The sequence below is a fragment of the Oryctolagus cuniculus genome, chromosome 12 (assembly GCF_051225735.1).
Source record: "Oryctolagus cuniculus isolate XC-2025 breed Fujian yellow rabbit chromosome 12, ASM5122573v1, whole genome shotgun sequence".
Classification (NCBI taxonomy): domain Eukaryota; kingdom Metazoa; phylum Chordata; class Mammalia; order Lagomorpha; family Leporidae; genus Oryctolagus; species Oryctolagus cuniculus.
The window spans coordinates 81776241-81803827 of NC_142878.1; the positions used below are offsets into that span (position 1 = coordinate 81776241).

Sequence of the window (27587 nt, forward strand, 5' to 3'; positions counted from 1 at the left end):
GGGGCCGGTTCCCGGGCTGCTAGGACCGCCGCCGCTTCCTGTCCGCCGGCGGAGAGCTGGGATTGGGCTTGGGAGGCGGGGTTTCCTCTGGTCCCGCCCCCGGACGGGAGCGCTCCTGGAGCGGCGGTAGCGCTGCCCTCGGTCTCGCCGCGGTTGAGGACAGTCCACTGGGCTCGACCCGGAGCGCGGAAGAGGGAAGAGGAGCGCTTTCCACTTGGTAACTTCACAAAGAACGGAGCTTTTGGTTCTTCTTTATCTGGTTCTCCTGGTGCACCATAGCTAGCGAGTAAACAAAAGTCCCAACCAGCCGGAATCGTAGCGGCGACTGCCACCAGTGATACATGAATGCAGGGACACTTCGAGCCGGAGGAAGAAACAACACCATGTCCACAGCGCAGTTTTCTGAGCTCTTTACAAATTCGCGTCACAGACTAGGCCCCAGCCATTGTGAAAGCGTGCAGCCTGATGCACACGGACCTAGATCTCCAGCCCAGGAAATGTCCTCTCCCACTCTCTCTGTCCCATCTGTGAAGCAAAAACCCTCTCCCCTCGCCTTCACCCCAACTTCTTTGAAGCTCATATTTGGTTTCTCAGTAACTCACTTTGGTTCTTTAAACTCGTGTTTCAATAACTAGAACTTTCCGGTGCCGTTTAATGAGATACCCTGCATCTATTGGGCACCCTGTTTGAAGTCGGCTGAGTTAGGACAATACTGCCGCTATCAATGATAAGTTGGAATTCCTACTTCTATGCTGGGCGTTTTATACAATTTAACATTAACACAAGTCCAGAGTGTTTTTTTTTAATTTTCAGTTTGAGAAATGAATTATGATTTTGCTCAACATTAATGAGCTCAAAAATACCCTAAGGCACCGTTATTAATAGTATCCATTCATTTATAATGAGATGTATAGAATCATCACAGGATGACAATCTCATGAATGTTGATTTTTTTCCATTTTTCCTTTCTTTAAATATTCAATCTTAGAGGACAGTAACCTGCAGACATTACATTGCATATTACCTGTTCTTTTTACTGTTACCTTGTGGTACTGTCACAAATCAAGTTTTTATTTTCTACTTTTCAGACCAACTTATGGCAGGTTTAGTGTTGCACAGTTTTTTAGAATTAATTCCAGTGATTAGCCACGAAGATACTTTCGAAGTTCAACTAGAAAAAAATCAAAAAACATTTTGTTTTTGTTTTTTAAAGATTTATTTATTTATTTGAAAGAGTTACACAGAGAGAGGAAAGGCAGAGAGAGAGACAGGTTTTCCATCTGCTGGCAGCAATGGCCAGAGCTGTGCCAATCTGAAGCCAGGAGCCAGGAGCTTCTTTCTGGTCTCCCACGCAGGTGCAGGGCCCAAGGACTTGAGCCATCTTCTACTGCTTTCCCAGGCCATAGCAGAGAGCTGGATTGGAAGTGGAGCAGCCAGGACTCGAACCGGCACCCATACAGGATGCCGGCGCTTTAGGCCAGGGCATTAACCCTCTGCACCACAGCGCCGGCCCCAGCATATTTTGTGTTACCAAAATGATCACAGAAAATTATGCTTCAGATTTCTGGGGTGGGCATTTGGCCCAGTGGCTAACACGCCTCTTGGAATACTTACATCCCATTTTAGAGTGCCTGAGTTCCAGTCCTCACCCAGCTGCTGATTCCAGCTTCCTGCTAATGCACACCACAAGAGGCAGCAGATGATGGCTCTAGATGAGTCCCTGCCACCCATATGGGAGACCCACAGTGAGTTCCCAGGCTCCTGACTCAGCCCTGCTGTTGCAGGCATTTGGGGAGAGAACCAGCAGATGGACAGTCTCTCCCACATATGCACACCTTCCAAATAAATAAGTAAATCTTTTTAAAACATGCTATTTCTTTCATTTGTAAATGATAAATTATATTACATACCAGCATCATAGTGAATGATATTCCAGTGTTACAAATATGGGCAACTGTTTTGTTTGAAGTCTTTTTTTTTCTCTCTTAAGATTTATTTATTTGAAAGGCAGAGAGAGAAAGAGGGAGAGAGAGGTCTCCCAACTGCTGGTTCACTCCCTAAAAAGTCACAACAGCCAGGGCTGGGCCAAGCCAAAGCCAGGAGCCAGGAGCCAGGAACTTCATCCTGGTCGTCCACGCGGGTGCAAGGGCCCAAAGACGGGCCATCTCCTGCTGCTTTCCCAGGCACGTTAACAGGGAGCTGGATCAGAAGTGGAGCAGCCAGGACTTGAACCAGCACCCATATGGAATGAATGCTGGCATCACAGGCAGAGGCTTAACCTACGCCACAGTGCCAGCCCATTTGAAATCAGCTTACTTAATTATTGACATTTAGAAATGTATGAGAAACTGATGAAATGTCAGAGTATAAGGTCTGCATATACAGACTTCACAGACTGCCTGGGTTTCACTCCCAGCTCTACTATTTTATAAGCAGTGTGACTTTGGCCAAATTATTTCACTTTTCTTACATCAAGACTTCATTTTGTTTTTGTTTTTTTTAAGATTTTTTTTATTTGAATGGCATCCACTGGTTCACTCCCCAAATAGTCACAACTGCTGGAGCTAGACCAAACTGAAGCCAAGAACCAGGAGCGTCTTCCAGATCTCCCAGGTGGGTGTGGGGCTTAAGCACTTGGGCCATTTTCTACTTCTTTCCCAGGAGCATTAGCATGGAGCTGGATAGGAAGAGGAGCAGCTGGGACTTGAACTAGCATCCATATGGGATGCTGGGATTTCAGGAGGTGACTTAATAACCTGCTATGCCACAGCACTGGCCCAAAGACTTCTCTTAAAATAAAAAAAAAAAAAATGAGAATCATAAAATATTTGTCTTGTGGGGTTTTTTCAATGATTAAATTCAAATTAGTTAATGTGTAACACAATTATACCTGTCTGCCAGATAATAATTGCTATTTGTTAAGTAAAAAATCATTGTCCTTCCATGAACAGTTGAACATCTATTCAAAAGTAGTAATTATTTTAATAGCATTACTTCCTGAGCAACTATACAAAGTTTTGATGCTGCCAGTATAATAAAAGTTATCCTCAAGTTTTAGTGATGAGAAATTCAGCAAGCAAGCAGATAACCATATATACTATATCTGACAAGCAATACTGTAAGAAAATGCTTGCTGCACAGACTTAAGGCCAATCCTGGTAAACACTTCAATAATTACATTTTAAATTTCCAGCTCCTATTAAATTGCCTGCTGGATAACTCATGTTCATGCCAAATCCAGTGGTGTATTTAACAACTTCTCTCTAGCAATGGTACCACCATTTTATAGGAACCTGGGATTAAAACTGGAATCATCTTAGATTCTTCCCATGTCTATCCATAATCAGCCACCAAGTCATGTTGATATTTTTCCTAAATATCTTATTAATGCCTTTATATTATTTTTTAAAGATTTATTTTATTTATTTGAAAGAGTTACAGAGAGAGGTAGAGACAGAGAGAGAGATCTTCCATCCGCTGGTTCACTCCCCAGATGGCCGCAATGACCAGAGCTGTGCTGATCCAAAGCCAGGAGCTAGGAGCCCCTTCCGGGTCTCCCACATAGGTGCAGAGGCCCAAGCACTTGGGCCATCTTCTATTGCTTTCCCAGGCCATAGTAGAGAGCTGGATCGGAAGTGGAGCAGCTGGGACTAGAACCAGCGCCCATATGGAATGCCGGCACTTCAGGCAGGGCTTTAACACCCTTCACCACAGTGCCAGCCCTCCCTTTTTATTACTTTAATTTTTATCTGAAAGGCAGATTTACAGAGAGAGGCAGATACAGAGAAATCATCTCTCTAATGGTTTACTCCTTAAATGGCCACGACAGCTGGGGCTGGACCAGGCTGAAGCAAGGAGCTTCATCTGAGTTTCCCATGTGGATGCAAGGTCCCACGGATGAGGGCCATTTTCCACTGCTTTTCCAGGCACATTAGCAGGAAACTGTATTGGAAGTGGAGTAGTCAGGACTAGATTTGGTGCCCATATTGGATGCCAGTGCAGCAAGCGAAGGCTTAATTCGTTACACCATGGCACGTGCTCACTTGCTGGTGTCCCCTCTGCTGTCACTCTGATGCATCCAGTTATTTTCACTGACCTAAATTGCTGCAGGATTCTGAACTCCTCTGCCTTACTCCTATCTCCCTGATTTCTGGTCCTGCTACCAAATCTCACTTAATACACTGAAATTTGTAGCCCCTTCATCATTCATTCCCGTTGGGGGCATCAAAGATCAGTTATTTATTGCCATGGTGTGGATATTAGTTCGGGTATTCCCAAAAGTACTAAGAGCTTGATCCTTAAATCTTATGTTAATGACACTAGATGGGTGGAAATTGAACCCAATTTTGGTGTTTAAAGGTGAGGCTTTGAGTAAGTGATTAGATTTGAGTTGGTTCTTAGAGTGGGGCTCCCATGATCAAACCATGGTGGCTTTACAAGAAGAGACATGGATCCACTCACTCTTCCCATATGATGCTCTGAGCCACCTTGGGACTCTGTCAGCAACAATGCCTTCATCAGATACCCAACCAATAGGACAACCCAATCTTCAACCTCCAAAAATGTGAGCCAATATATATCTCTCTTTGTTTCCTAAGTAGCTTGTTTCAGGTGTTTCATTATAATGTCAAACAACTGCCTGATGTATCAATGCCAGTGGAAATCTTCACTCCTTCTATTCCTGAACCTCTCAGATAATTAACAGTCATTCCTCAAAATTCCATCCTCCAGCATTTTCCCAAGACCTTGCTCTCTCCTGGTTTTCCTGCTCACTTTGTGCCTTTATCTACAACTCTTCCCTGGGATTTTTTTTCCTTCTCTTTATCCATTAGGCATTAGTATTTCTTAGAATTTTATCCTTGTTGGCGCCGTGGCTCACTTGGTTAATCCTCCGCCTGCAGTGCCGGCATCCCATATGGGCGCCAGGTTCTAGTCCTGGTTGCTCCTCTTCCAGTCCAGTCTCTGCTGTGGCCCAGGAGGGCAGTGGAGGATGGCCCAAGTGTTTGTGCACCTGGCTCCTGGCCTCAGATCGGTGCAACGCCGGCTGTAGCGGCCATTTGGGGAGTGAACCAATGGAAGGAAGACCTTTCTCTCTATCTCTCTCACTGTCTATAGCTCTACCTGTCAAAGAAAGAAAGAAAGAGAGAAAGAGAGAAAGAGAGAAAGAGAGAGAGAGAGAGAGAGAGAGAGAGAGAAGGAAAGAAGGAAAGAAGGAAAGAAATTTATCCTTGGCTTTCTTCTCACTCTTCACACATTATTTTTATGACCTCCAAAATTCCGTGATTCCCTAGATTATATACTCTATGGAAACAAAGGCCCTGGGTCTATCTTATTCTGAATTCTACACAATCCCAGAACATAGTCAGTACTTTTCCTGGACCTGGGGCCCAAGCCTCAGACTTGTGTCCTAGTTGCACCCTTTCGTGGCTATATGACCTTGGCTAAGTTAAGGCACCTGTGCCAGAGTTGTCTAACCTTTACAATGGGTAAAATAGTAGCACCTACTTCAGAGGTTGTTGTGAAGATTAAGCAATTTAAACTATAAACCATTGAGACCAACACATAGCACAAAATAAGCACTATAGGTGTAGGCCCTGTGGCACAGCAGGTTAAACCGCTGTCTGCAGTGCCTGCATCTCATATGGGGGCCAGTTTGTGTCCCGGCCACTGCAGTTCCTAGCCAGCTCCCTGCTAGTGGCCTGGGAAAGCAGCAGAGGATGACCCAAGTGCTTGGCCTCTTGCTACCTATATAGGAGACCCAGAAGCAGCTCCTGGCTCCTGGCTTCAGCCTGGCCCAACCCTGGTTGTTGTGACCATTTGAGGAGTTAACCAGCAGATGGAAGATCTTTTGCTCTCTTTCTCTCTTTCTCTCTGTTTTTTTTTTTTTTCTGCCATTCAAATAAATAAAATAATTTTTTAAAAAAGTCCTGAAATGGGGTGGACACTGCAGCGTAACGGGTAAAGCTGCCTGCAGTGCTGGCATCCCATTATAGGCGCCGGTTTCAGTCTCGGCTGTTCCACTTCTGATCCAGCTCTCTGCTATGGCCTGGGATAGCAGTAGAAGATGGCCCAAATCATTGGGCCTCTGTACCCACGTGGGAGACCCGGAGGAAGTTTCTGGCTCCTGGCTTCAGATTAGCACAGTTCGAGCCATTGCAGCTAACTGGGGAGTGAACCAGTGGGTAGAAGACCTCTCTTTCTCTCCCTCTGCCTCTGCAACTCTGCCTTTCAAATAAATAAATAAATCTTTTTAAAAAAATCCTGATTCATGATGACTTCCTAAAACAAAAACAACAAAAATAATTAATTTAAAAAAACAAGAAATATATCCTTTTATCCCCAAGATTAAATACAGGGTCTTCATGACCTGATCATTGTCTTCTTTGGCAGTATCATCTTTCACCACACTCTGGATTTTATCTTCTTCTTCTTCTTCTTCTTTTTTTTTTTTTTATTTGACAGAGTTATAGACAGTGAGAGAGAGACAGAGAGAAAGGTCTTCCTTCCATTGGTTCACTCCCCAAATGACCGCTACGGCCAGAGCTACGCCGATCCAAAGCCAGGAGCCAGGTGCTTCCTCCTGGTCACTCAAGTGGGTGCAAGGACCCAATCACTTGGGCCATCCTCCACTGCCCTCCCAGGCCACAGCAGAGACTGGACTGGAAGAGGAAAAACCAGGACTAGAACTGGCGCCCATATGGGATGCCGGTGCCGCAGGCGGAGGATTAACCAAGTGAGCCACAGCGCTGGCCCTCTTCTTCTTCTTCTTCTTCTTTTTTTTTTTTTTAAAGATTATTTATTTGAGAGGCAGAGGCCGAGAGACACAGAGGTCTTCCATCTGCTGGTTCACTCCCCAAATGGTTGTAAAGGCCGGAGCTTTGCTGATCTAAAGCCAAGATCCAGGAGTTTCTTCTGAGTCTCCCACATGGGTGCAGGGGCCCAAGGATTTAGGCCATCTTCCACTGATTTCCCAGGCCATACCAGAGAGTTGGATGGAAAGTGGAGCCAGTGCCCATATGGGATGCCGGCACTGCAGGTGGCAGCTTTCCTGCTACACCACAGGGCTACCCCTCTTCTTCTTTTTCTTTTTTAAGTTATTTATTTATTTATATATAGGTGGAGGCTTAGCCTACTATGCCACAGCGCTGGCCCCTGATTTTATCTTGTAAAAGTACCAAGGAGAACCATAAAAATAACAGTAGTAGCTGGGAATTACAAGGAAATGGAAGCTTAAAGAACTCCAATAACTTACGCAAATTCAGAAAGCTGGTGGGTGGCAGAGCCAACACCCCAAGTTAAATCTGTCTCCAGAGCATGTTGGCGCTAATCACTACGGTATGCAGCTGTTCAGCTGCACCTAGCTTCCCAAAGACATACCACTTCCCACTTCAACACCTTTGCACATGTTATTCCCTCCAGAAGGAATGCCTCTCCCATTTAAAATCCTGTATATTCTATGAAGCTAGCTCAGAGGATGTCTTAAATAATTAAGTCTCTTGTTAGGGTTTTACCTTCTGTGTAAAAGAGGGATCGTAGATGAAAAGCCCTTTTTTTTTGACAGGCAGAGTGGACAGAGAGAGAGAGAGAGAAAGGTCTTCCTTTGCCGTTGGTTCACCCTCCAATGGCCGCCGCGGCCGGTGCCGGCACACCGCACTAATCCGATGGCAGGAGCCAGGTGCTTCTCCTGGTCTCCCATGGGGTGCAGGGTCCAAGCACTTGGGCCATCCTCCACTGCAGTTCCCTGGCCACGTCAGTGAGCTGGCCTGGAAGGGGGGCAACTGGGACAGAATCCGGCGTCCCGACCTGGACTAGAACTCGGTGTGCCGGCGCCGCAAGGCGGAGGATTAGCCTAGTGAGCCGCGGCGCCGGCCTGAAAAGCACTTTCAAAATCCGTTTTTGCAAAAAATAAAAAGAATAGTGAAATATCGTATCTAAACTTAAAGCAGTAAAAAGGCCTGTAATAAATGTCAGTTTCCTTTAAAATGTAAAGGAGGGGCCAGCACCAAGGTGCAGTAGGTTACTCCTCTGCCTGCAGCATCAGCATCCCATATGGGCACGGGGTCTAGTCCTAGCTGCTGCTCTTCCAATCCAGCTCTGTGCTGTGGCCTGGGAAAGCAGAAGATGGCCCAAGCGTGTGGGCCCCTGCACCCGCATGGGAGACCAGGGAGAAGCTCCTGGCTCCTCGCTTCGGTTTGGCGCAGCTCTAGCTGTTGCAGCCATTTGGGGACTGAACCAATGGAAGGAAACTTCTCTCTTTGTCTCTCCCTCTCACTGTCTGTAAATCTACCTCTCAAATAAATAAATAAAATCTTTTTTAAAAAAATGTAAAGGAACAGATGTTGTTAAGAATGTGGTTTGGGCTTCTTACCTTCTGAAAAATTTTTTCTAATTTCTCCCACCATAACAGCAGGGCTGGGCCCAGAGCTGAAACCAGGAGGCAGGAATTCAATCCAGTTCTCCCATATGGGTGGCAGGCATCCATTCACAGCTGTGTCTCCCAGAGTCCTCATAAGCAGAAAACTGGAGTCAGGAGCCAGAGTGGATTGAACCCAAGCAGTTCCATGTTCCTTCCCCAACTCTTGAAAACAGGTATGTATCACATATTTACAGGTTTAAAAAATAGGGTCTTGGGGACAGGTGTTGTGGTTAAGCTGCCTCTTAGAATAGCAGCATCCTATCTGAGGACCTGGTTCCAATCCCCACTACTCTGTGCTTCCTGCTAATGCACCTGGGAAGAAGCACATAATGGCCCAAATACTTGGGTTCCTGCCCCCCACATGGAGCCCCTGGCATCCTGGCTTCAGCCTAGCCTACCCCCTGTTGATGCTGGCATTGGGGAATGAACCTGCAGATGGAAGATATATCTCCCCCCCCCTCCCTTCCTCTCCTTCTGTCACTCTGCCTTTCACATAAATGTTAAGAAACTTTTTTTTTTTTTTAATAAAAACAAGGTCTAGGGTGTTTGGCCTAAGGGTTAAGACATCACTGTTCTCTATCAAAGTACCTGGACTTAATGACTGCCCCAGCTCCTGCTCCTAGTTCCACCTCTGGCTGCAGCTTCCCACTGGTGTGAACCTTGCAGATCAAGAGCAGTGTCTCCGGTAGCTGGGCCTCTGCCACCCCCATAGGAGACCTGTTTTGAGTTCCTGGTTCCTGCCTTCAACGTGCCCATCCCCAGCCATTGTGGGCTTTGGGGGAATGGACCAGCAGGTGGAAGCTCTTTCAGTCTCTCCCTCTCCGTCTGTAACTCTGACTTTCAAATAAATTAGTAAATAAATAATAAAAAAAAAAAAAACCTCATCTTCCTAACTGTTTTGTTCTTCTCCTTTAAATAAAACTCCTACTCCATCTAATCAAAATGACTCACACCTGGTAACCTCAAAAGCTGCTTAAGCTTTTCTCCTTCCAGGCTTTTTTGTCCCTACTGTTTCTGTTCTGCTTATACAGCATTACCTAGCCTTTAAATAACAGGTCACAACCTGGTAGCTCATAAACCAAATTAGACTTCCAACATATGTAGTATTACTTGTAGTGAAATTGTTTTCCTTAAATATTCATCAGTATTCAGCAGCTGGGAGCTGCCATGGTAAAACAAAGATTGCAGATTTTCCCTGAAAACTGGAAGGTCAGGCAGCCCTGGGTTCCTGCACTATATCAGTCAGCAGGAATCGAGTAGAGACTGCCCTCTTTGCATCCAGTCTCACTCCGGTCTGCATTATCCCCGTCAGTATTTTAGTTTGTGACCCTTGTTTTAAGGACTAGATTAAGTTCTAAACAGTCAAGTGTTTTTTCCTAGCCTCCTCTAGCCCCAGTAATCTTAATCACATTTTAGTCCAAAACACTAATTATATCATTTTTCTGCAATTAGTCATGTGTTGGAGACAGAGATAGAGCTCTTCATCCAATTATTCACTCCCCAAATGTCCACAACATCTGGGGCTGGGCCAGTTTGAAGCTAGAAGCCAGGAATTCAATCCAGGTGTCCCAAATGAGTGGTAGAGGCCCAACCACTTGAGTCATCACCTGATGCCTCCCATGGTTTGCATTAGCAGAAAGCTCAATCAGAAGCAGAGCCAGGACTGTATACCAACCATTGGAATATAGGATGTGGGCATCCCAAGAAATGTCTTGACTGCTTCACCAAAAGCCAGCCCCCCAAAATATTTATTCTGCTCTTACTATGAGAATTCCCAAATTCCCAAAACAGTATTCCTCAGTGGTGACAGTTACCTTGACAAGCACTTTCTATACATTACTCTTTGCATCAGTGCTATGAAGTGTTGTTACTATATGCCATTTAACAGATGAGGAAACTATCAAACATCAGGCACATCCTAATTATTCTGTTATGGTCCATATCTGCTTCTACTTTGAAGGTCCAGAAGCCTGGTTTTTCTGAGTGCAACCTGAATCCATCAATGGAAAAGGACTAATTCATGGGAGCCAAACCCTCAAGGTACTTAGGTCTTTAAATGCCACCTTATAATGTTGTAAGTTAGACATGCATGTGAGCAAGTCAGTGCACTTTTTTAAAAATCATCAATACCTGAGAAACTAAATCATAATTGAAAATGGCCTCATAAGCAGGGTATCAATGCAGAAGAAATAAGCTGAATAAATTTACTGCCTAGTTCATCCACCTACTGAGCGTACTATGCCAGCATCGAATCTGTCAAAGGAACAGATACCAGGCCGTCCACTGGTTTGGGGCATTATACTACATACCCCCAGGCTTTGAAATCATCTCTGGAAGCCATGAAGGCCACCTCGCCCTTTCTGTTATCACATGTGTTCTTCAGGAATAATGTAATTCATTAGGCCACAATTTTTTCACTTACTCAGACTGGTTGATTCCCAGGCCTTACTTTTACTTCTTTCAGCCCTTGAAACAATTCAGTGGTCAAAGAAAACTATTACAAATAGCTGATCTGATTCATCTTATACTGATTTGGTTATTCAGTTCTCATATTTCTGGGAAGCACTTCATGATAGCCCTTTGGCACTACCTACAAGTGTGTTTTTTTTTTTTTTTTTTTTTTTTTTTTTTTTTTTAAGATTGATTGATTGATTTGAAAGAGTTATACAGAAAGAGGAGAGGCAGAGAAGTCTTCTATCCACTAGTTCACTCCCCAGTTGGCTGCAATGGTTGAAGCTGTGCCGATCCAAAGCCAGGAGCCAGGGGCTTCTTCAGGGTCTCTCACAAGCGTGCAGGGGCCCAAGGACCTGGGCCATCTTCTGCTTTCCCAGGCCACAGCAGAGAGCTGGATTGGAAGTGGGGCAGCCGGACTCAAACCAGCGTCCATGTGGGATGCTTGCACTGCAGGTGGTGGCTTGACCCGCTATGCCACAGCGCTGGCCCCTGGGTGTTGTATTTTTATTTTGCTTGTACTTACCTATGTTTTACTTTCCTTACTAGATTGTAATCAGTTTCATGGCAGTAACAATATATTTGAAGAGCTCTTTATAGGATATAAATTCTCTGCTGTAAGTTCCCAATTTAGTCACAAAACCACATAGCAAAATCATTCAAGCTAATGCTTTCCCCTTGCCTGTTTTGTTTTGTTCTTTTACAAAAGATGAAAACTGAAGAGAAGTATATTGATCCACCTGAGTTAATAACATTAGTCAATGGCAGGAGTAGGTCCTATGGTCTCCGGTCATCACTCTTTCTATTTCTTTAGGCTGCCTCCATGGGACCATGCTTAGTATTCTTTTCTCAGGGCCAATGTCATGGCATAACAGGTTAGGCAGCTGCCTGTGATGCTGACATCCCATATGGGTGCTGGTTCAATTCCAGCTGCTCCACTTCTAATGTAGCTCCCTGCTAATGTGCTGAAAAGTGCAGAAGATGGCCCAAGACCTTATGCCCCTGCACCCACTTGGGAGACCCAGTTGAAGTTCCTGGCTCCTGGCTACAGCCTGGCTCAGCCTAGCTGTTGTGGCCGTTTGGAGAGTGAAGCAGCTGTTGGAAGAGCTATCTCTCCCTCTCCCTCTCCCTCTGTAACTCTGCCTTTCAAATAAATAAATTTAAAAAAATTTAAAAATCCCAATCCAGAAAAATTTGTTAAAAATTTCTCTTCTCTATCCCAAAGCATTGTAAATTATTCAGTAAATAATTATGGAGGTAGGGGGCCAGCACCGTTGCACAGTAGGTTAATCCTCTGCCTGCAACACCCGCATCCCATATGGGCACCAGTTCTAGTCCCGGCTGCCCCTCTTCAATTCCAGCTCTCTGCTGTAGCCCGGGAAGGCAGTGGAGGATGGCCCAAGTGCTTGGGCCCCTGCATCCGCGTGAGAGACCAGGGAGAAGCACCTGACTCCTGGCTTCGGATTGGCTCAGCTCTGGCCATTGTGGCCATTTGGGGAATGAACCAGCAGAGGGAAGACCTTTGTCTCTGTCTCTCCCTCTCACTGTCTGTAACTCTACCTCTCAAATAAATAAATAAAATATTTTAAAAAATAATTATGGAGGTAGATTATTGTTATTCTGAGTCAAATGAGTCAGAATTCTTCCTATATGTATATTCACAATGCACAGCAGTTATATATATAGTTACCTGATACCATTCTAAATCAGTGTTTCTTAATGGTGTGGCCAGAGGAACACCTGCGTTAGAGTTAATTGAGATGCTTATCAAAACTGCAGATTCTAGGGCAGGAATTTTGGCTCAACAGGTTAAGCCACCACTTTGGATCATGCACATTCCATGTCTGACTGCCTAGGATCTAGTCCTACCTCTGCTTTTGATCTAGCTTCCAGCTAATACACCTGGAAGACTGAGGATGATGGCTCAAGCACTTGGCTGCTACTACTCATGTGGCAGACCCAGATGGAGGTCCTGACTCCTGGTTTCAGTTCAACCAAGCCTCAGCCTTTGTGGACATTTGGATAGAGAACCAGAGCATGGAAGATCAATACCTTTCCCTCTCTCTCTCTCTCTCTCTCCCTCTCTCCTTCTGTCACTCTGCCTTTCAAATAAATTAAAAAAAAATTTTTTTTAATTAAAAAAAAAAAAAAAACAATCCTCCCCCCCCCCCCCCCATATTCCTGGGCTTTTCTCCAATTCTGTTGAACCAGAATTCCTAGGACAGAGTCCAGAACATGCATTTTAACAGGCTTCCCAAATGAGAATGATATTGAAGTTTGACAATTGTTCTAAACAAATATGAGCCGGCGCTGCGGCTCAATAGGCTAATCCTCCACCTAGCGGCGCTGGCACACCGGGTTCTAGTCCCAGTTGGGGCGCTGGATTCTTTCCTGGTTGCCCCTCTTCCAGGCCAGCTCTCTGCTGTGGCCCGGGAGTGCAGTGGAGGATGGCCCAAGTGCTTGGTCCCTGCACCCCATGCGAGATCAGGAGAAGCACCTGGCTCCTGCCTTTGGATCAGCGCGGTGCGCCAGCCATGGCAGCCATTAGAGGGTGAACCAACGGCAAAAAGGAAGACCTTTCTCTCTGTCTCTCTCTCACTATCCACTCTGTCAAAAAAAATAAAAATAAAAAATTTAAACAAATATGAAGGACATAGTGAAAATAAAGAGACCAGGTTTCTTGTAGAGCCAGTGTCAACATATAAGAATAATATAATAGGGCCCCACAGCATAGCACAGCAGGGTAAATTGCTGCCTATGACACTAGCATCCTATATGAGCGTCAGTTCAAGTGCCAGCTGCTCCATTTCCAATCCAGTTTCCTGCTAATGTGCCTAGGATAGCAGCACACAATGGTTCAAGTAGTTGGGTCCCTTCCAGACACATGGGAGACTTGGATGGAATTCCAGGCTCCTGACTTTGGCCTGGTCCAGTTCCAGCCATTTCAGCCATCTGGGGAGTGAACCAGAAAATGAAAGATCTCTCTTTCTGTCTCTCCCTTGTTCTTTGTAACTCTACTTTTCAAATAAATAAACATTTAACAAAAAAACCACAATAGAAATATATTTCCTTAATCCTAAAATACCCTCAACGGTAAAATACACCATTATTAAGGAGTATCGTTCTAATTTTTCTTTTTTTCTCTTAAATATTTATTTATTTGAAAGGCACCGTTTACAGAGAGAAGGAGAGAGAGAGAGATCTTCCATGCACTGGTTCACTCCCCAAATGGCCGCAACAGCCAGAGCTGGGCCAGGCCGAAGCCAGGTGGCATAAGCTTCTTCTGAGTTTCCCACTTGGGTGCAGGGGCCCAAGCACTTGGACCATCCTCCACTGCTTTCCCAGCCATTAGCAGGGAGCTGGATGGGAAGTGGAGCAGCTGGGCATTGAATCAGCACCTATATGGGATGCAGGAGTTGCAGGCAGTAGATTTACCCACTATGCCACAACGCTGGCCCTTCTAATTTTTCTAAAATGAATATGCTTGAATTTTGTATTAAGAAAGTGAAATTAATTATTTATTTACATTAAACATTTTAACCTTAAAAATAGCAATTATTGACTATGAGGAAAATAAGACAAAACTACTTGAAGGTTTTAAGAGACTTACATTAACAGGGAAAAATAAGGTAAAGACAACAAAAATACATTTTGAGATCATGATAATATGTTAGACATAGCTTTGAAAGTAGATCTATCTATGTACATAGCACGTACACATATATACATTCACACTTCAAAGGAAAATATGTTTTAAAAAAATGGCCAAGAGACTAACTTTGGAACATTGTGGAGCTCTGGGAAAATAATGAAAACTGGGGCCAGCGTGGTGGCATAGTTAGTAAAGCCACCGCTTGAGGTGCCGGCATCCCATACGAGCACCGGTTTGAGACCCAGCTGCTCCACTTCCAATCCAGCTCTCTGCTATGGCCTGGGAAAGCAGTGGAAGATGGCCCAAGTCCTTGGGCCCTGCACCCACGTGGGAGACCCAGAAGAAGCTCCTGGATCCTGGCTTCTGATCGGCACAGCTCCACAGTTGCAGCCAATTAGGGAATGAACCAGCAGATGGAAGACCTCTCTTTCTGCCTCTCCTTTTCTGTGTAACGCTGACTTTCAAATAAATAAATAAATCTTTAAAAAATAATAATGAAAACTAGCATTGTCTATAGAAAGTGAATTTTGAATTTTCACTGTCTCTTCCTAAGGTTTAGTTGCCATGGGGATTGATAGGGGTCATTTCCCCTAGTGCTAGAGTAGTAACTCAACTTTTCTTGGGAATCAAAATGACCTGGAGGTCTTGTTAAAAGCCACTTGTCTTGTAAAACACAGTTGCTGAGTCTACTCCCAGTCTGGAACAGTGCTAGAGAATTTTCCTTTCTGACAAGTTCTCAGGTGGTGATGATTCTGCTAACACAAAACCCACAACTTCTTTTTAATTTTTTGACAGGCAGAATGGACAGTGAGAGAGAGAGACAGAGAGAAAGGTCTTCCTTTTCTGTTGGTTCACCCCACAATGGCCGCTGCTGCCGGCACGCTGCGGCCAGCGTACCACACTGATCCAAAGCCAGGAGCCAGGTGCTTCTCCTGGTCTCTCGTGTGGGTGCAGGGCCCAAGCACTTGGGCCATCCTCCACTGCACTCCCGGGCCACAGCAGAGAGCTGGCCTGGAAGAGGGGCAACCGGGACAGAATCCGGCGCCCCAACCGGGACTAGAACCTGGTGTGCCGGTGCTGCAGGTGGAGGATTAGCCAAGTGAGCCGCGGTGCCGGCCACAAAACCCACATTTTCAAAAGCAACTGTACTAGAGTTGACAGATAGCTGGCAACCCAGTGTGCTGGCACGGCAAGAGTATTTTTTGAGGAGAGAAGTCCTAAGGGAAAAAAAGAGGTTGGCATAATATACTTGTCCCAGGAACAGAATATTGGCTTGAGTCTAGGGGCTCTGAGTGATTTAAGGTGATACAATGTATTTCTGAAATTTATTCCTACCCAGACCACACTGATCCCTCTTTTTAAGAAGACTGTTAACATATAACTAAAGCTGAGAACTGTTTCATCAACACTGAGCATATTAGGGCTACAATGAAAAAGAAATGTTTCCCTCCGTTTACCATCACCTGTCTTTCCACCAGCAGGACAGATGAGCATCTGGTAAAGCAGCATGCAGTGGAAGCATCACCTGGTGGAGCATCATAGGATTGGACTGGATTCGGAACAGGTGTGCAACTCCTCATGGGGGCTCTCAGAAATAATTGAGTTGGGGATGTACTTTGCAGGAGGCTGGAGTTTCTGCAAGCAGTTGAAGGCCAGAGCCAGCGCAATTTGACTTCTACAGAAACCATTCATTTTAACTCAGGATTTCCTCACAGACCTCCCATAGAAAGCTAAAAGAGGGCTAAAAAGTATCCGTGTTCTATGCCTGTGAAATCTTCTGCTCAGAGCTAATTTTGATGCAGCTAACAATAAACAACTGCCAATATAAAATTATTTTTTATTTTTATTTATTTATTTTTATCTAAAAGCAGAGCAACAAATAAAGACAGAGATTTCCCATCTGCTGGTTCACTCCTGCAAATACCCACAACAGCCAGGGTTGAGCCAGGCCGAAGCCAGGAGCCGAGAACTCCAGGAGTTCCATCTGAGTCCCCCACCTGGGTGGCAGAGGCCCCACCACTTGAGCCATCACCTGCTGCTTCCCAGGGTACACGTTACTAAGAAGATGGAATTGTAGTTACTTAATTGCCATGCTAAATGCCTGCCCTAATTAATTTTTAATAGCACCATAAACATAACAAAAGCAAAACATCTGAATTATAGCTGTTACAGGGTTATGGAAGATAAGCGGAGGAAGAAACCATTTGCTGGACAACAATTAGAATGCTGCTACACTCTGGGAAGGAGAGAAGGACTTGTGGGTGGCCGCAGAGGGAATGAATAAAGGAAGTGGATGTGTGAGATCAGCAAGAATTGGTAGATGAGATAATCATCAATAAACTATGGTGAAAATCAAAGATGGCACCAAATTTTCTGTCGTGGTAGCTACAAAACTTATGATATATCTGAAAAAAAAAACTAAAGAACTTTAAAAAAAATCACTTTGATGGTTACAGATACATTTATTGGACATTTAAGCCTGAAGTAATAATTAACATATGAGTTTAAGCCGGCGCCGCGGCTCAGTAGGCTAATCCTCCACCTTGCGGCGCCAGCAAACCAAGTTCTAGACCCGGTCGGGGCGCCGGATTCTGTCCCGGTTGCCCCTCTTCCAGGCCAGCTCTCTGCTGTGGCCCGGGAGTGCAGTGGAGGATGGCCCAAGTGCTTGGGCCCTGCACCCCATGGGAGACCAGGAAAAGCACCTGGCTCCTGCCATCAGATCAGCACAGAGCGCCGGCCACAGCGCGCCGGCCGCGGCGGCCATTGTGGGGTGAACCAACGGCAAAAGGAAGACATTTCTCTCTGTCTCTCTCTCTCACTGTCCACTCTTCCTGTCAAAAAAATAAATTAAAAAAAATATGAGTTTAATTAAGAGAATATAGCTTGATTCTTCCTTATCTCACACTAACTTTTCCTTTTCTAAATTTTCGTAACATTTTTGCTATATCACGTGTTTGGTTTTAAGTGACTTTTATTCTTAATGATCATTTCATGTAAATATATCTTTTTTAAATACTTGTTTATTTGAAATGTTGAGTGATGGGTGAAGGGAAGTAGGGGAGAGAGAGAGATCTTATATCTTCTGGTTCACTTGCTAAATGGATGCAAAGGCTGGAGCTAGTAAAGTCTGAAGCCAGGAGCCTGGAACTCCATCTGAGTTTCCTGGGTGGATGGTAGCGGCCCAAATACTTAAGCTATCTTCTGTTGCTTTATAAGCCACATTAGCAGTAAGCTGAATTGGAAATGGAACAGCCAGCACTCAAACCAGTGCTCCTACATGTGATGCCAACATTGCAGTTGGCAGCTTAGCTTACTGTGCCACAATGCAGGTGCCTACATGTGAATATATCTTATTTCCCAAAAAGAATATGTACTATAAAAGAGAATGTTTTACATGCACATCTCTCATATTCGACTTTCTACCACCATCAGTAACTATATGCTAAATCAATATACTTTTCTGGAGCATACACAGGACTTCAAAAAGTTCATGTAACAACAGAGTTTAAAAATATGTTTGTTTTGGTGCAAAACATTTCTGTAAGGATATTTTATTTTTTTAATTCTTATTAAATGTTTTGTATTTTTTTTAGATTTATTTATTTATTTGAAAGTCAGAGTTACAGAGAAGGAGAGGCAGAGAGAGAGAAAGGTCTTCTATCTGCTGTTTCACTCCCCAAATGGTCACAATGGCCAGGGCTTGACCAGGCCAAAGCCAGGAGCCAGGAGCTTCTTCTGGGTCTCCCACATGGGTACAGGGTCTCAAATACTTGGCCCATCTTCTGCTGCTTTCCCAGGCACATTAGCAGGGAGCTGGACCACAAGTGCTACAGCCGGGACTTGAACTGGCACTCATAAGGGATGCCAGAATTACAGGTGGCGGCTGAACACATTGCTGCACAATGCCATCCCCCAAACTGTGTGTGTGTGTTTAAATATTTATTGATTAATTTAAGAGGCAGGGTTACACAGAGAGAGAAGGAGTTGCAGAGAGAGAAAGAGGTCTTTCCTCCATTGGTTCATTCCTTAATCGGCTGCAACAGCCAGACCTGCGACGATCTGAAGCCAGAAGCCAGGAGCTTCTTCTGGGTTTCCCACACAGGTGCAGGGGCCCAAAGATGGGCCATCTTCCACTGCTTTCCCAGGCCATAAGAGAGAGCTGGATCAGAAGTGGAGCAGCTGGGATTTGAACCGGTGCCCATATGGGATGCTGATACTGCAGGCAGCTGCTTTACCCGCTACGCCACAGCACCAGCTCCCAAACTGTGTTTTAAACACTATGCAGCATCCCTTATGAGTGGTGAAGTCCTAGCTGCTCTGCTTCTGATCAGCTCCCTGCTAATGTGCCTGGGAAAGCAGCAGAAGATGGCTCAAGAGCTTGAGCTCCTGCCACACTCTGAGAGACCTGAATGGAGTTCAAAGATCCTGGCTGTGACCTGGCCAGCTGGGGCGAATGAGGCCATTTGGGGAGTGATCCAGCAGAGAGTGGAGCTCTTTGTCTCTCCCTCTCTAACTCTGCCTTTCAAATAAATAAATAAATAATTAATTAAAAATGAGAGAAGGGAGGGAGGGAAGGAGGTAGGGGCGGGAGGGAGGATGGAAGGAAGGAAGAAAACACAGCTTGGGTTGCTTACACCCCTATTGAGTTCTCACCCAGCTCCCCTCCATTCCAGTTTCCTGCTAATGCACACTCTGGGAGGCTGCAGTGGTGGCTCAAGTATTTAGGTCCCTCCCACCATATGGGAAAGCCAGATCTCTCTTTCAAATAAAATGAAAATAAATAGAGGCCAACATTGTGGTATGAGTTAAGCCATGGCTTGTGACGCTGGCATCCCATATTGGAGAGCTAGTTCCAGTCCCAGCTGCTCTGCTTCCTGCTAATGTACCTGGGAAAGCAGCAAATGATGGTCCAAATACTTGCTTGTTGTCCTGGTTGCTCTACTTCTGATCCAGCTCCCTGCTAATAGCCTGGGAAAGCAATGGAAGATGGCCCAGGTGTTTGGGTCCCTGCTACCCATGTGGGAGACCTGGAAGAAGCTCCTGGCTCTTGGCTTCTGCCCATTGTGGCCACTTAGGAAGTGAACCAGAAAGTGGCATATCTCTCTCTCTATGTATGTCTCTCCCTCTGTATAACTCTTTCAAATAAAACTTTTTTAAAAAAGGAAAATAAATAAAATATGAGGATAAATAGCAAAAGGACAGTTATGAGTTGAAAGGGAGAGCTACAGAACAGGAATCAGCTTTGTTTTTCTGTTAACTATTTAACTTTTAAGACTATTACATATGTAACTTAGAAAACTAAATTTTAAATTTTCATTAATAATTTTTTAAGATTTTTATTTGAAAGTCAGAGTTATACAGAGAGAGGAGAAGCGCAGAGAGAGAGAGAGAGAGAGAAAGAGAGAGGTCTTCCATCCACCAGTTAACTCCTCAGTTGGCTGCAACGGCCGGAGCTGTGCCCATCCGAAGCCAAGAGCCAGGAGCTTCTTCCAGGTCTCCCACGCAAGTACAGGGGTCCAAGAATTTGGGCCATCTTCTGCTTTCCCAGGCCAGAGCAGAGAGCTGGATCGGAAGTGGAGCAGCCGGGACTTGAACCAGCGCCACCTGCTATGCCACAGCACCGGCCCCTTATTAAGAATCTCTTAACTTAAAAAGGATTTACCTTACCTCACAGCTTGGCTAAAAATACATACAAACAACATAAGGATGAGACATTTATTGTTTATTATTTGCTGGTATCATCCGTTGATGATACCCCCTACCTCTCTTATAAAAATAACTACACACATTTCACCAACTTAATTACACATTTTCACTGCTGTGTATCTTATATAATTCTTGACAACATATGAAAAGAAAAATTCATTCTGTTTCTTTCTGTTATAGATTATCAAATTATTCTTGTTAGCATCTAAAACATATGCCAATAAAAACTACCAGAGCAAGTGGAGGTCTATCCAAGTAGGAGTTTTAAAAAACCGGTGAGAAGTCATTATTTGAGAAGCACGTTCCATGACTTTCTCTTCCACTGTGATTCAATATGCATGATTCATTCAGTCATTCAATTTGTTCATGTAACACAACTTCCCAGATCTTTTTACATTTAAGGCATCATACTAACTTCTGAATTTTCTAAAACCTGTAGTATTCTCATTTGTATTTCATTCCCTTAAATACCGTACAGCAGCTCTATCCAGGAGCATATACACTCCCCTGCCTGTGGCATATGTCTAAATCTGTTAATATCTCCAATTATACTTTAGGGAAAGACTCGAGCTTAACAAGATTTATTATCTGTGGATTGACAGACAGAAGAAAGGCACACAAAAATCCTAAATTCAACATTCTGCAGGAGCTTTCCACTATCTCTTCCAATTTTCCTGTTTTCCAACAGTTGGATAAATATCATAATATTATAGCAGTGTTGAAAGGGAGAAGGGGCTCCATCTTATATTCTCAGGAAAACATATTTACCAAGCAACCATTAGAAATATAGCAATAGAAGAAAAAAAAAAAACTACCAGACAGTAAGCCCCATGAAGATGTGAAATTTCTGTAACTCATCTTGGCATCCACAGTGCTACAGTATCTAACAACTTGGTTGACACAGAAATGTATTAAATGAGTGAATGAATTGCTACTTTGTAATTCTGTATAAAGATCAGTCATTAATTTTTGTGTCCCCGGAACATAAAAATGTTCAAACATTTTTTAATAGAAAATATAAGACCCACATCCACTTTATTCCCAATAAAACTTCCAGCCTCTTCTGCCTGTCCTCTTTGAAAACTGCTTGGTTTAAGAGAAGTCAATCTTAATTAGAAAAAGGTCACATTTTCAGGACCAGGCGCTTCCCACTCCATACAAAGTGAAGCCAAGTTAACAAAACCGCAAAGACTTGAAGACTTGGCTAATTCAAACACAGGCTGATTTATTTTATTATTATTGGCCTAAACTACCCAATGTGTTTTTTTTTTTTTTTTTTTTTTTTTTTTTTTTTTTTTTTTTTTTGCTGCGCAAGCTAACATCCACAACCGCACTGACGCCTCCTGTAGGGCGAACATCTCACCAGTAGCTGGTGGGGAGCACAGCGCTTCTCAGCCCAAATCGAGGGAGGCTAGAATTTATGCAGTGCAGTAATCCAAACATTTCGAGCAGATCACCGCCTGCCTGTAAGAGCTGCATCCCGTAAGAAGCGACTTCAATTTTCCGTATTACAAGCTGGAGAAACCAGGCTCCTGAGGCTGTCAGGGAAATGCTATCATCACCTCCACCCTCCCATTTCCAAGCTCAAAGCTATTCCGCGGACCGCACGGCCCAAAGCTCAGCGGTCCGCCGCCCGCGGTGCCTGCCTTTAAAGAAGCCGCGCGCGGTCTGGCTGCCCCACAGTTCAACTTCCGGCCACACGGAGAGAGGATGTTTTCCTACTGGAGCCGGGGCCGCGGGGGCGCGCCCCTCTGGCCACGCCCCCGGTCCACGCCCGCCACGCCCGGCCTGCGGGTGCGCGGGAGGGGCGGGGCCGCGTGGGTCGCTGCTTCGTGGTTCGCCTTCGCCCAGCGGAGAGCAGTCACGCGGAGGCACGCCCCGGGCGGGCGCAGGACGCGGCGGCGCGCGCGCGCGCGCGCTCCCTGTGCCCTCCTGGGTGACGTGCCGGGCCGAGGCCGCGCTAGGGCGCTGTAGCTGCCAGTGCCGCTGTCATGGCGTCGGAGGCGCTGGCTGAGGAGAACCGGCCGCGGTCTCTATAGAGCGAGGGGCGGGCGGCCGGGGATGGAGAGCGGCCCCGAGAGCCTGCAGTCGCTAGAACACGGGGTGGCGGCTGGGCCAGCGCCAGGGACGGGTTCTCCGCCGGTGGGACGACAGGAGACCGAGCTCGCCGCTGGGGATGGTCCTGGAGTATGGGCGGCGGAGAGCGGCGGCGGCGGGAATGGGCAGGGGGCGGCGGCCGCCGGGCGGAGCCTCCCGGACCCGGCTCCCTCGGGCTCGCCTCAAGTTCCCGAACCCTGCAGCTCCGTCCCGGGCTTGGACTTGAAGGAGAGCTCTTTGGAGAGCCCTGCTGCCGCGAAGGCGCCTATGGGAGGGCAGCACAAGGTGACCGTCTCCCCGGAGCCCGCGGAGGCCGGAGCGGGCCGTGGGTTGGGTCCGGCCGGAGACACTGGCGCCCGCACGGATCCCGTCGGCACCTGCCAGGCAGAGCTGGCGGCTGCCTGCGCCGAGGAGCCCAGCGGTGCCGGCGGCCTCAGCAGCAGTTGCAGCGACCCGAGCCCTCCTGGGGAATCGCCGAGCCTGGGCTCCCTGGAGTCGTTCTCTAACCTGCACTCTTTCCCCAGTAGCTCCGAGTTCAATAGTGAAGAGGGAGCAGAGAACAGGGTCCCAGAGGAGGAGGAGGGCGCGGCAGTGTTGTCCGGGGCTGCCCCTCTGTGCAGAGAGGAAGAGGAGGAGGAGGAGAACGCTCAGGTGTTGGCGGCTTCCAAGGAGCGCTTTCCGGGACAATCTGTGTATCACATCAAGTGGATCCAGTGGAAGGAAGAGAACACACCCATCATCACGCAGAATGAGAATGGACCCTGCCCATTGCTGGCTATCCTCAATGTTTTGCTTCTGGCTTGGAAGGTACATTCTGCAGCTTTCTACTTCCTATGGCTCGTGGGGAGGGGGATAACGGGAGCTGCGGCAGGTCCGCTGATGGCTTCCTCCTTTTCTTTCTTCAGTCATCCGTCGTCCTCTTTTTAGCTTACCTGAAATTCGTTGCAAGATTCCCTTGCTGAAAGCTAATTCTCATATACCTGCATATGTCAGAATAAATTGCTTCTAACCACATTCAGTTGTGGATGGGATACTGCACTTACCAACAAGTAGGAGTTAGAGCATCCTAAGTTTATTTTATTTTTTATAATTTCATTTCAGAATAGTTTCAAATTTACAAAACAGAAATTTTAGAGTTCTACAAAGGTTTCCCATATATTCCACATCCAGCTTCCCCTGTTATTAACATAGTAGTGTATTTGTCACCATCTATAAGCCACACCCAATTTTCCCTAATTTTAACACAAACTTCCATCTTATCCCTCATAGCCTCTAGTAATCAACATTCTGTGTTCATTTTCAGGTTGGTTTTTTTTTTTCTCCCACACATGAGAGCAAGCATGTGGTATTTGTCTTTCTGTGTCTGACTTAAATGTGATACTTCCTTAGTTCCATCCATTTTGCTGCAAATGACAAGAATTCATTCTTTTTAATGGCTTAATAGTATTCCATTGCACATATATAACGTCTTTTCTTTATCCATTCACCTGATGATGGACATTTTGGTTGATTCCATGTTTTGACTATTGCTGCAATAAACATGGTGGAGCAGGTATCTCTCTGATACTATGATTTCATGTTTTTGGATTCATATACAGTAGTGGGATTGCTGGGCTGTATGACAGGTATATTTGTAGTTTAAGAAATTCCTGTACTGTTTTCTATAATGGCTGTACTAATTTGTGTTCATAATAATTCCCTTCCTCTCATTTTCAGTACTTACTACTTTTTGTCATTTTGATAATTGCCATTCTAACAGGGGTGAGGTGCTTTCTTATTGTTGTTTTGATTGCCTTTTGATAATGACTAGTGATAGTGAGCATTTTTTCATTTATCTGGCCGTTTGTATTTCTTCTTTTGAAAACTATCTGTTCAGGTTCTTTGGACAGTTCTTAACTGGATTGGTTATTTTTTGGTTGTTTCCCGTGTTTTTCCTTCTTACTGACTTTACCACATATGCAAAAGAAGGAAAAATTTCTGAAAATGAACTTCAGATACAACCATCAATCCATGGTGTAATGCAGTAAGTTTTGATGGTGATGTTTAGTCTGTTTTCCAACTATTGCATGCCCTATTAAGGTGTAGATACTTAAGAGAATGGTGATGGAGCAGATGTGGCCCTTTAGACAAATTTTATTTAAAGAAAAGCATTCATCAGGGGGTTAAATACTTTAACTTCTTGTTTTCAAAGCTGATGTTTTTCATTTCATGCCTGATTTTTCTTTGCCTCATTTCTTTGGCTCTACTCATATTGTTTGGTGTTACTTCCAGTAACTATGCATCAGAATGTGTGAAGGGAGCTAATTAAAACTGTTAACAACTAAAATAAGAAAAAATATTATTGAGGGTGAAGGAGCAATAAAGGGAAGGACTCTCAAAAGTAAGCATGTTGAGGACTCAGGGAGTTACCTGTAAATGAAATCTCTCATTTAAGCCTGCAATTTTAGTTGCTAAAAAGGTGCATATCACAGCTCCTGTTTTATTTTCAAATTAATAATTATGTCTATAGATACAATGTTCCCTAGGAAAAAATATCATGCATTATTCTGACCAGTTAAGAAGAAAATCAGGTAAAGGAAATAGTATTTATTACATTCCTTAATTTTCTGTTTACCAGCAAGGGCTGATACAGAAGAAATAAGATTAGAAACCTTTGCACACAAACGTTTTAAGTGAAGACAGTCCCTCTTAAAGAGCGTTCAATCTCTTTGGGGCTCAGTACTGATTTCCTTGAAACTCTTAAAAAACAATAAATACTAGGCTATATGAAAAAATTGGAAATGCATTAGATGCACAAAGCAAAGTGGGAAATTTTCCTTTGGTCTGGCTTGGTTCCAGAAAGCATGGAATCTGTACATCTTGAATCAAACTTTTAAGGAAGAGAATTTAAAATAACAAGGAAGTGGAATTCCTGGGAGACAGAAGTGTGTAAACAAGAAGAATGAAAATAGAATGGACATGTTCTGTGTGTGTTTCTTAGATGTCAGTTTATATTGGAGAATAATAGAAAATAAGATTGAAAAGATGATGAAGAGCCATTTGACAGGGGTCCTTGTTGAGGGAGTTTCACTTGGTCCTATGGGCCAGAGTCCCCAATCTTTTTTGTAGGAAAGAATAACTATTAGTTTCCTTTAGACTTTCCTTTCTTAATTTCCATATTGTACCACAGAAGTTAAGAAAAAAAAAAAGTATGGTGATCTCAAGTATCTGGGGATAGATGAGCTTTGAACTGACTCTTTGGAAGACAAATTCAAGTAAATGATCAGATATCTGGGTTTCCACTAAGTGAGGTACCAGAATGCAAAGATGTGTATGGTAGCTCACTAGTCAGAAGGCAGACATACAATAATTACAGTGTAGTATGAGAAGCTCTAATGTGCTATAGAAGTATGTAGAAAGGTAGTGGGGGGTCAGATGTGTCAAGGGAAGGCTTGGTAGAAGAGATAACTTCCAAGCTGAGTCTGAACACCTTCTGGGCAAAAGGAATAGGCTTTTCAAAGAAGCTGAAGCAGAAAATGGTTTGTTACCTTTGGGACCTCCAACCTTGGTTGAAGTGTAGTGAAGGAGGGGAAGGGCATTGTAAGAGCAGGAAATAAAATTGATAGGTTGAGTCAGATGGGGAATAAGGAGGCTTGCTAATGAATTTGAAGGTTGTTTTGAAAATCTGTTGTTTTCATCTTTTTCCACCTCCAGGCTATTGGTGCATACAAAACTCAGTAGTCATTAATGATTGACAAGGAGGGCTGATAACAGAAGCAAGGTAGAGCAGTATCCTCAAAGTGAGCTAGGGGCTCTAGAGGTCAAACTATCTTCATAATATTAAGATTTTTGTTGTTGTTGCCTTTTTCACACTCATTCTCTCACAAGTGTCAGAGAAGTTCTCTGGGCTGCATGCTGTGTGATGAACATTAATAAAATGTGTGCCTGTGTATTCTTGTGTTATAAAATTTTCTTTAAGTTCCAATACTGTAAAAAAAAACAAAAACAGTAGTTATAACCCACATAGATAAAAGTTCTTTGGGGTCCTCAATACTTTTTAAGACTCTAAAAGAATCAGAAGACAAAAATTTTTAAGAAATTTGAGAGTAGGGGAAAATAGTAAATAGGGTATGAAAGTAGCTTCTGATTTCAGAGGACCAATTACTAAGCTGTTTAGACTTAGCTAATAACAGAACTATTATAAGTTGTTGGATAGGTGAATGACATAATGAAAATGCTCTTTTACTTTGAGACTTGGCTAGAGGTAAGATTGTAGTGAGTAAGAGCAGATGGTTAGCCTAGCAGTTAAAATCCCCACATCCGTGGGTGCTGGTTATGATATAGAGGATGAATAGCTGTTTTCAATGCTGGAATAACATATCAGAGTGCTGGTTTTAGTCTGAGCTGTTCAGCTTCTGATCTGCTGTCTGCTGATGCACCTGGGAAACCAATGGAGAATAGCCCAAATGCTTGGGTCTCTGCCACCCATTTGGGAGACCAGGTTAGGGTTCTTGGCACATGGATTCAGTCTGGTCCAGACCTGGCTGTTGCGGCCATTTGTGGGGTATGCCAATAGATGAATGATCTCTCTCTCCTCTCTCATTCTCCTTCCTGCCCCCCAATACTGCCCTGCCATTCAAGTAAATACATCTTTTAAATAAATAAATAAAATGCCCACATCCCATTATCAGAGTACCTGGGTTCTATACCAAACTCTAACTCCTGACTCCAGCTTCCTTCTAATGCAGACCCTGGGAGGCAGTGGTAATGGCTCAAGTCATTGGGTTCTTGTCATTCCTGTGGGAGACCTGGATTTCTTCCCCAGACTCAGGCATTATGGACATTTGAGACAAGAGAGCTTTGTCTTGCTGTGTCTCTGCCTCTCTAAAAAAGAAAAAGAAAGAAAAGAAAAAAGATTGTGGTGAGTATAACAGGAATAATTGCTGAGGATAGCTCTTTGGGGTAGGGAATTTTTTTTTTTTTTTTTAAGATTTATTTATTTATTTGAGAGGCAGAGAGAGCGAGCGAGCGAGAGAGGTCTTCCGTCCGCTGGTTCACTCCCCAAATGGCTGCAATGACAGGAGCTGGGTTGATTGAAAGCCAGAAGCCAGGAGCTTCTTCTGGGTCTCCCACCTGGGTGCAGGGGCCCAAGGACTTGGGCCATCCTCTGCTGCTTTCCCAGGCCACAGCAGAGAGCTGGATTGGAAGTGGAGCAGCTGGGACTCAAACCGGCACCCATCTGGGATGCTGGCACTGCAGGCAGCAGCTTTACCTGCTATGCCACAG

The 27587-nt window shown here is 44.6% G+C and overlaps 1 protein-coding gene and 1 long non-coding RNA gene across 32 annotated transcripts in view; both read left to right on the plus strand.

Moving 5' to 3' along the window:
• Positions 1–77: 77 nt before the first annotated feature.
• LOC149123122 (uncharacterized) lies at positions 78–16876 on the plus strand. Of its 19 annotated transcripts, XR_016218196.1 has the most exons (6): positions 82–217; positions 2505–2613; positions 8411–8589; positions 10377–10456; positions 16001–16083; positions 16391–16876. It is a non-coding gene; the product is annotated as an uncharacterized LOC149123122 (long non-coding RNA). The 19 variants fall into 19 exon arrangements; XR_016218185.1 differs by lacking the exon at positions 16391–16876 and having other exon boundaries at positions 78–217; positions 16001–16352; XR_016218186.1 differs by lacking the exon at positions 2505–2613 and having other exon boundaries at positions 80–217; positions 8408–8589; positions 15998–16083; positions 16683–16876.
• A 5149-nt stretch (positions 16877–22025) lies between these two features.
• The window catches only part of MINDY2 (MINDY lysine 48 deubiquitinase 2), an 87402-nt gene continuing 81840 nt past the window's right edge, over positions 22026–27587 (plus strand). For 11 of the 13 annotated variants that reach the window (XR_016218201.1, XR_016218199.1, XR_016218200.1 and 8 more), the window contains exon 1: positions 22110–23129. Coding sequence is in view for 10 of the 13 variants with exons in the window: in XM_051821955.3 (XP_051677915.3) it covers positions 22287–23129 (843 nt within the window). In the remaining 3 variants the exon portion in view is untranslated. Of the gene's footprint in view, positions 23130–27587 lie in introns of all 13 variants that reach the window. The other 2 variants (XM_002718209.6, XM_017347995.4) reach the window with 2 other exon arrangements.